Here is a 9,505-nt window from a genome sequence, read left to right as displayed (position 1 = left end):
GATGACAACGGACATGTCAGTCAATGTCTTTAATGCGCCACCTACATGTTTTTACTTTTGAGAGCATACAAAGAGCATAGACCTAAGAAACAAATGTGCACTGTCTTGATTTCCATTTCATCAAGAACACTTTGGGTCTCTTTTGACATGTTTGTTTTGTGTTTTCTCCACCTTCCTCCTTGAAAGATGATATTGAACTCCATGCATTGCTACCAGCCGCGCTTCCATGTGGTGTATGTGGATCCAGCTCCAAACAGTCACTTAAATGCATTCAGGAACTTCTGCTCTTTCTCCTTCCCTGAGACACGGTTCATGGCCGTCACTGCTTATCAGAACCATCGGGTAGGAAAACCCAGGATCGGTAGACTTCAATAGGTTTTACATTGTGCATTAACTTATACAACCAGTATAGGATTAAGGATCTTTTTTTTTTGCTTGTTGTCTTGTTTATTTTAATCTCCCTCACTCTCTCTCTCAGATCACTCAACTAAAAATTGCTAGCAACCCGTTCGCTAAAGGCTTCAGGACTACAGACCCCCAGGACCGGTGAGTGTCCGTCCAGTCATTCAGTCATTCAGTCAGGTCTGAAGAGTTTGCAGTTTGCCCGATTAAGAAACACATGTGAAACACTTTTGCTGAAAAAGACTAGATGAAAGTTTATCTTTGTCGCTGTTATCAGCTGGTACATAGTGATAAGGCAGCAGCCTCCATGATAGCTAATCTTTGACCTTTGTATGCAAAGGGGGTTCACACATGGCAGGTTGTTGGCTATGGAAAACTGTGAGCAGGGTATAAAAAATGAACATCATACACCGCCCAAACGCTGGTAAAATATATTAATGGATAGCACATTTGCTTCACTCTGCCAAAAATACAATGGTAATCTATTGAGTGGCTAGTAAACATTTTAATAGAGAAAAAAATGTGAATTTTACACCCTGAGTGTAAGGGACATGATTATGGTGATTACATATGTGTGTGTACGGGCATGTATACCACCGTCTAGTATGTTTATGCAACACAGTCTCACACCCAACACTGACCAAGCGTCAGATTTTGATGTGTTGGGTGTGAGACTGTGTTGCAACGTTTAAGGAGACCTTTTTAGTCAGTAACTAACACCAAGGGCTCCTGACCAAGCGTCCGTTTTTGACATGTTGGGTGTGAGACTGTGTTGGTTTATGTGACGATACAGTATCTGTCTGTGTAAATGTGTAGGGTGGGTTATGCTGGACCCCTGGCGGTGTGGTGTCCACCAGAGGGCAGAGCTCAGCCCCTCACTGCCAAACCTGCTGAGCAGAGAAATTGGGGCCCAAAGACTTCAACCAGTGAGTATCACTCTTTATTGTATGTTAAGTGCAACGACTCAACATATTTAATCTTGCTTCGCACATAATGTTTAATTCTAGTCTACACTCTTTTTAAATATTTTCATCCACAATTTCAACACAGGGGTTGTTTAAGGTCTTTTGACTTTTTAATTTGCTTTGTTGAATAAAGCTATTTTTCATTTGTTGGGTGAGTTTGCTGATTAGATGCTATCCTACAAGTGGCAGGGTTAAATAAATGATTCTCAAACACAGATCGAAGCCGTCTTTGTGGTTTATTCAGCAGTGCTTTGACCTTCAGCCACATTCATCAATCTTACTGCTATCTAATGATTTTTAAATCAGCAGTGAATAGGTGATTTATATTTGATAGGTATTGGGTATAAATATGTTGGTTTAATACTGTCCAATTGTATTCTCCTGCATCCTCAGGACAGGAAGACCCAGCCCCGTTGTTGGCGGAGCAGAGTGGACTGTTCCACCACTGTAAAGACTCTGTGGGAGTCACCATGGAGAAGACAGATGGGGAGAGTGTGGTAGCACCCGCGTCCTACCTCCCCGTTCCTTCCTACTGGGACTGTCCAAGATCATCTCAAGAGAGAAGCAGTCTGTTATAAGGAAAGAGAAGCAAACTGACTGAGCTTTGAATTAAATATGACATACTGCTCGCATCTTCATTGGATATCATAAAACTTTAATTTGTGTTTTATAATAAATGTATATAGTTTGTGGTCTACCTCACAAAATAAATGTATAGTGATAATACTAATGTGCCACAATGCATTTGGCAATATGATGTACTGCAATGACATAAATACTATAGCATACAATAAGAGCACTACGGCAAAGTAGGACTACGACTAAAACATAAAATACTAGAAGTTCGCAGCAGAGAATGGCAAACACACTAAGTCTCACTAGTATTAGAATAATAGCCTTTGGTATTTTCTGGTTATATTTGTGCAACTACAATGCATCTGTTGTCTGCCATAATAAAATGACATTCTGAAATCTTGGTGTCTGATTTTTCCTACATCATGACAAGAATAACTAATTTAGAAAATGCAAATGGCTTTGGATGAAATAATACATAATATGACATGGGATTAGAAATGCCTTCAAGGTGAAAACGTCATTACCCAGAATTCAGTATTCCTGAAGGAGCAAGGGAAGCGGTTTTGCCTTCAAAGTAAAAGACGTTGTGACAAACCAACCAACCATTATAGGCTATGATGTGCTTCAGCCAAAAATCCTGTAAAGCACTTTATTTTAAATTAAACATAGTCGAGTTATATACAATAATAAGGTCTGGTGCAATCAACAACATTAGAAAGAACATTACACATAATGAGGATGATCATTATTATTTAGGCCAATGTGAGTCTAGATTCATTGTCAGCAGGGTAACTCTTGACATGGGTGGTCTGACAATTGACCCCAAAATGGTGTCCGGCTTAATAACAACATCAGCTAGATTGATGTGTTCTAATAGTTAGTGAAGAAAAGTGTTGTGTGTTCAGTTTAAAAATATATTTATACTTTATGTAGTATACTGTATTTTGTGAAATAGTCCAGGGTTCAATCACACTAAGAGTTCGTTTCTCACGTGTTCAGAATCTTCAATGTCTGTGAATCAGATGTTGTATTAACTTTAAATGCTGCGGTATTGGTTGGCAACCAACAAATCCTACTTTTCAACTTATCTTGGGTATTTGTAATGGTAGTATTCTTGGAGGTTTACTGTGGTCCTTGGTACTTATTTGAAGGTATTAAGTGTGTTGGTACAATTGCTCCCATGCTGTTGCAATCGCCCGCATGTGTGTTTCAATCAATATTGTGACTCTAACACTGCTTGTAAATAACATAGACTGTATAAAAATGGATGTAACGTCTCCGTCGGGGTCCGTTCTCTCAACTTGATCCAATTGTACTCACCTACCAGTCGCCATCTTGTCAGTCTTTGACTCCGCCTAATTTCCTCTTACCAAAAAGGGCATGTATGTGACGATGGGGGGAGGGAGATACGTCCATCTGGCTGACGTACACCTCCGAGGAGGGCCAGCGGCTAGCTGCCATTCAATAGGCTGTTTTCACAGCATCGTTAAACCTTTCTAAGGCCTGGTACAGAAAAACATTCTAGTCGGTATGTTTAGGTCATATCTCCATGACAACACTGAGGGGAATTAATTTTTTTGGTACCAGGTTAGTTTTTATTTTTTTCGACGTTAAAGTTTATGAATAATTAGGGGCATGGCCCCTTGAGTGACAGCTAGCCGCTGGCCTCACTTCTCCTCAGAGGTAGACATCAACCAGATGGACGTATGTCCTTACCCCCAATGTTACATCAATGCTATTTTTTTTGATAAGAGGAAATAAAGCTGAGGCAAAGTTTGACAAGATCGCGACTCCCATAGGGGAGTACGATTGGATCAAGTTGAGAGAAAGGACCCCGACGGGTATGCTATGTCCATTTTTTATGCAGTCTATGGACTCCACCCAAGGTGTTATTGTTTTTGTTTTCCATCCCACTAATGTTGTCTTCCCCTAGTTTTTTTTTATTTTTCATCATATTAAAATGTTTGAATTACAATTGTTTAAATGTTGTATTGATATATGGAAAATTACTAGAATAAAAAAACTTTAGGGTACATTTGCAATTTTAATGGCGATGAACCTGGTTCGAGGGGCCCCCTGTGAATTTTTGCCTAGGGCCCCAACAGACTCTAGAATCGCCTCTGTCACTAGGGGATAATAGGCAGACATGAAGAAATACCGTCATTTTACCGATTGGTGGTGCGGTGCTGCTTGATAGTCGTTACTGTCTTATTTAGAAAATGCGCACAGGAAGTGGTGCTGTTTGATATCTGTAACTTGATGGTGGTGATGCTCTCGCAGCTTTGAAGGATGCAGCGGGGTGGATGGAGGAGGAGGAGGAGGAGGTGAAAGACTTGAGGCGGAGAACTGAAGGAACGGGTCAGCCTGGGAAAAGGGGGAAGGATGCGGATTACGGTAGATGGCCGTCCAGCCTGCCTACCGACGATGGTTTTGGGTCGTTTGACATGAGGACGTGCGGGAGAAAAACGACACAGGCCTGCGGTTTGTCGATGAACTGAGCACGGGACCGGGGAAAGCCTGCGATTTACCCGTCAAATGATCTGTGACAACCTGGCGTGGCTGTGAGGGTTGATTTGGTTATTTTGTAGCCTATTTAAGGTGTCGCTTTCTGATATTGGTTTCTTTTTTTCGCCATTTAACATCAAAGAAAACCTGAAGAAATAAAAACACCATGTCCCCTCTTCATGTCGTGGATCCATCATGGTTTTAGCCGTCATTTTAGCATCATCGCCACCTGCTCTCTGCTCCTGTGCCGCGGCAGACTGGATGTCAAACTGAGCGGAGCGTCAAAACCAAGCGTATACCAAAAATATAACAACTTTAGCGAGTTTCATCATGGAGACGTCGACGTTACAGTCTCGCTGGTTGACATGTATATTCATATGGACGACGGTGTGTCTGCTCGGCAGCGGTCAACCCGCTCCGGACGCCTCGGGCCTGCCTCTAGCCATACGCGTGCCACTGCGGCAAGGCGCTCGCAATGAACAGCCACCGCTGCCGCTGCCGTCTGCCGCTGCCGCGACCCGCGAGCGCGGCAAGGCGGGCAAGCACGTTGTTGCGCGCAGGCGAAGAGGAGCGGCAGCGGGCGGTATCAGCTTCGTGGACATGATTGACAACCTGCGTGGGAAGTCCGGTCAGGGATACTACGTGGAGATGGCCGTGGGCTCTCCTCCGCAGAAGGTAGGGGTTTAATAACATAAAAGAGCATGTTAAAGCACTCCTGAATAGCCTATGAATAGCAGATATATCAAGAAAATCAAATGAATAGAACACACACACACACACATACACTCACACACACACACACACACACACACACACACACACACTAAATCGCTCTAAAGGTAGGGTTTTATGCCTTATTTCCCTGTGCAGAGTGGCTCTCCTGCAGAACACAATTTTCATCTTTGATGTCCCTCTCCCTCTGTTAAATCTAATCTGCTTTATTGGTGGTTTGTTGCATTAAATTACTATCTGCTGTGACACGGTGCCACCTTAAAATCATTTTAATCAAATTAAATTCACTGATCTGTATTGATCAAATAAAATGGAAGTGAAAAAATATCCCACAATTGCCAGAGCGTTAACATCAAAGACATGTTAAGCTTCATTTATGTAGGCCCTGCACTTAAAAACACACACTTGCATATAAAGATGGGTATTCAGAAGCTTCTTAAAAGTCCAAAGCGTGTTGGGGTTAAAACCGCAAATGCATCACCACCTCTTGTTTGCGTTTGGAGCGGGGGATGGAGGAAAAAAGATTAGATGATCGGAGTGGTCAAGCAGGATGAGGAACAAGGAGATCAGAAATCTTACTGAGGGCAAGGTCATGCAGTGCCTTATATGTAATCAACACTGTCTTTTAGTTCATTCTGAATTAAGCAGGAAACCAGTGGAGTGGTTCATACACGTGACATTAATCACACTTTGATGCTGATGCATGACTGAGATATCTCAGAATCAGAAATACTTTAATAATCCCAGGGGGAAATTATTTGGACAACAATAAAAGGTAAATTTAACTCATCTTTAAGCACCATGCACACAATCTGCAGACATATAACTATATCCCCCTTTTTTAATTTCTAATGTAAAATTTATTAAAAAAAAATGATGTTAATAGGTAATGCAAAATTACCGGTAAAGTTATTTTTCTTTACCTCAAATACACTATCCAATTGTCAACCTGTCGATGGCCCTGCAATGACAGATGGCCTGTGTGTGTGTGTGTGTGTGTGTGTGTGAGTGTGTGAAAGTGAGAGAAAGGACTGAATGACACAGACAGATAATGGAACCATTAATTCTGCAGAGAGAGGAGTGCCAGCTGGGTGCAGCTGCGGTGTACAGGCTGGCACACAGAGGGCGACGGATAGAGGATGGCATGAGAAAGTGATGAGGTGGTAGAAGAGGAGAAGAAAGAGAGAGAGAGAGAGAGAAGGTGAAAGAGGGAATCAAAAAGAGAACCGAATAAAACTATGAGAGAAAGAGATGGAGACCAGGAGTGAATGAGAGTGAGATAAGACAGAAAGTGAGAGAGTTTGAGAAACCAAGGGTAAGGAGATAAGAGATGATGAGGGAGAGACGGAGGTGTCATTCTGCTACTGAGCGTTAATGATGATTCCTATATCTGAGAGGTCTGTCTGGATGGGATGTTACGCTGGGCACCACACTGACTACCAACCAGTTAAGGCTGGTCAGCACAGACAGACAGACTGTATTGGTGGGTGGACTGAGCATCCTTTAACGAGTGGTCAGGGTTTCAGTCATTGTCATTCACACTGCTGCAGTGCCCATAATGTAGGCCGAAGTATCATTTGATATTTTATTTAGTGGCGATGCAATACCAAAGTTTTGATTACGATATTAAAGCCACGTTAGTTTCAGATGTATATTAAAAAAATCACAAAAAACGCCTTTATTTAACACGAAAAAGTCAAAGTTCTTAAATGTCAAATGGTGTCTAAACACAATCAGCTCAACAATAACTTTACCTAGACTAAATATAAGAGGCTTAATTTGACAAGATTATGATTTGAGAAACTGATTCAGGTAGTGACACTGATCCAAACTATAGCCTCGCTGTATTTCATGCCGGATGAGTTATCCAAACCCAGTGCATACCCCAAAAATGTTTAGATCACTTTTTTCATTTCCATAATGCACAACATTCTCCATCCCAGTCTTCCTGAACCATACTTAATTTTTTTTTACGCTCGCCCTGAAGTGTCACATTGGAGTCCTGGTTAAACCTGAGTGATGCTCAGGGGCATCGTCTTCACTGCTGTGCGTCTTTTTTTGTTGTTGTTGGATATGTCATAAAATCTTTATTGGCCAAAGGGCGTCACACAGCAATAACAAATGATGCAATGTCCATGAGAGCTTGATGACCACCAGCTCAATGACCCCCTGACCTAATGGTGATGGACCTATACTTATTTAGTGCCTTTCTAGTTTGGAGGAGCCGACGATTAGTGAAAGATCTTCTGGAGCCACAGCCACCCCTTATCAGGTGTTGAGATTCACCCACCCATTTTTTTCCCGATCCAATCTGATACCGATACCTGGACCGAGCGTATCGGCCGATACCCGATACAGATCCGATCCTACTGTTGAATGAATGAAGCGTATACTTTGCCATATGATTGAAGGCATCAGTCTTGGCATAAGCATTTAGCCTTATTAAAAATGTCAACTTATTAGCACAGGTATAAATGAACTTAATATTATTTATTAACAAATAAAAAAGTTTACATTAGCAGCATAAATAAATAAATAACACTTCCATGTAAAGTACACTGCAAACAGATATTTTAAAATGTGATATAGAATATAGCAGCTGCCTGAAACCCAACAAACAATGGCTTACTTAACTTGTGTGTATGCTATTTATAAAAAAGAAATAACTGGAGCGGAACGCTGGATCGGCCTCATTCATCCGCTTCCGATCCAGCTTATTAGTCAATATAGGAGCCGATATCCCATCTGGGTATCGGATCCGTGCATCTCTAATCAGGTGGCTGTCACATCCTTATTTAGTGCTCCATTCAAAGTACCTTAATGTTAATATAGTAATGAGCAAAACCCAAGTATATTCAATGGATATCCATTATAATTTGTTATAATTATTGCCCTGAGGCCTGAAATATTGTTTTTATCCCTTCAGTTTGGACATTTCGGGCTCCTCGTGTCTGTCAGCCTGTTTAGAGCTTCTGAAAACCTGGTTTCAGGTCTTACATATTCATTCTCAGTCACATTATTGGTGCATGGAAGTATGTGACATCTGCTTTTTCCAGCTGAGCCTCACCCACTTCAAAGCCGTGAGAGAAGACAAAGAGACAAAAAAGACACATACAGTTTATGGACATCTCTTACATAAAAAATATAAAGGTTTGGGCAACAAAAATAGTGTTAGTAGTGATATGAAGCTGAGTTTTAGGGCCTTAAAAATGAAAGAGATGGGTATTCACTGAGAATATTAGCTGAACAATAGACCATATTAAAGGCTAGAGTTCTACTGGAATTGATAAGGAGCTTATGCCACTCCCTGTTTGGAGCTTTGTAAGATCAAGCACAAACTGAAGCATACGGTGAAAAGAGCAGTTCCTAGCAGAGAAGTGCTGGTCAGAGGCATGTGACCCCCTCGTTCATTAAAATGACCAGTCAGGATATCCATAACCTTAACAGCACACTGATTACAGACTCTTAATAAGTCTTAAACTATATTGAATCAAATTACAGCAATGCATTTAATACTTAATTACTAAAAGCCCCATGCATCTAAATGGATAAAGCTTTAGGTACCGTAAATTGATTTTTCAGTCACTGGGTAAATCTTAAACTCCAATGATTGTATTAGCAGAAGTGATAAAAAAGGCCTTGTATTTAACTTTGAGATGTTTTTCAGATGCAAAGTTGTGGAAAGGACCCCAAGTCATTTCCTGTAACTTTCATGTACGGTGTGTTCCGGTAACCGCTCGGCGATTCTCTCCTCTGTAGTGGAGGGGGGAAGGGCAAATATAATGGAACAAACAGGCACTCTTCCAGGGAGGACAGGAAAGACAGAGCAGGGAAAGACACGAAGTCTATCAGTGTGTCAGGATACAGCCTGTAGTGTGTGCTGTGGTTGTGTGTGAAAGAAACAGATCCACCCTGAGCCCTCAGCAAATTTCCAGCCAAGAGAGGAAGACCGAGTGCGCACAGCCTTATGACAGTAGCGGTGTTTGTCGAGACAGCATATGCAGGCGTGTGTGTGTGTGTTTAACAGTGACATGGATGTATGTGTGTCAGGAAAAAAAAACCGAGGTAGATGGAGTCCGAATTTATCTAGGCTTTCAGACAGTAGCACTCTGGATATTTAGAGAATCAATCCATTATTGAACGGCTTGCTGTGGCTGCATAGCCAGTTATCTGCTGCGTGTTTCTGCACCACACTGTCTGTGTATATTCTCTTTGATCTGTCGATCAGTAAAATAGTGGAGTGTGTGCTTATGCGTCAGTGTATCAAAAGGATCTTTAAACATGAAAACATATATAAGTAGGCCTACGTGTTAAGTCCATATTCA

General features: G+C 41.5%; 1 protein-coding gene across 1 annotated transcript in view; it reads left to right on the top strand.

Moving 5' to 3' along the window:
- The first annotated feature begins 4,323 nt into the window (after nt 1–4,323).
- The window catches only part of bace1 (beta-secretase 1), a 13,910-nt gene continuing 8,728 nt past the window's right edge, over nt 4,324–9,505 (top strand). Inside the window, exon 1 of the mRNA XM_083914091.1 lies at nt 4,324–5,123. Within this exon, the coding sequence (XP_083770217.1) occupies nt 4,779–5,123 (345 nt within the window). The 5' untranslated portion in view covers nt 4,324–4,778. The remainder of the gene's footprint in view (nt 5,124–9,505) is intronic.

The sequence above is a fragment of the Echiichthys vipera genome, assembly GCF_963691815.1.
Source record: "Echiichthys vipera genome assembly, chromosome: 5".
Classification (NCBI taxonomy): domain Eukaryota; kingdom Metazoa; phylum Chordata; class Actinopteri; order Perciformes; family Trachinidae; genus Echiichthys; species Echiichthys vipera.
Note: the sequence above shows the minus strand (reverse complement) of the source record. Positions and strands in the feature narration are given on the sequence as shown.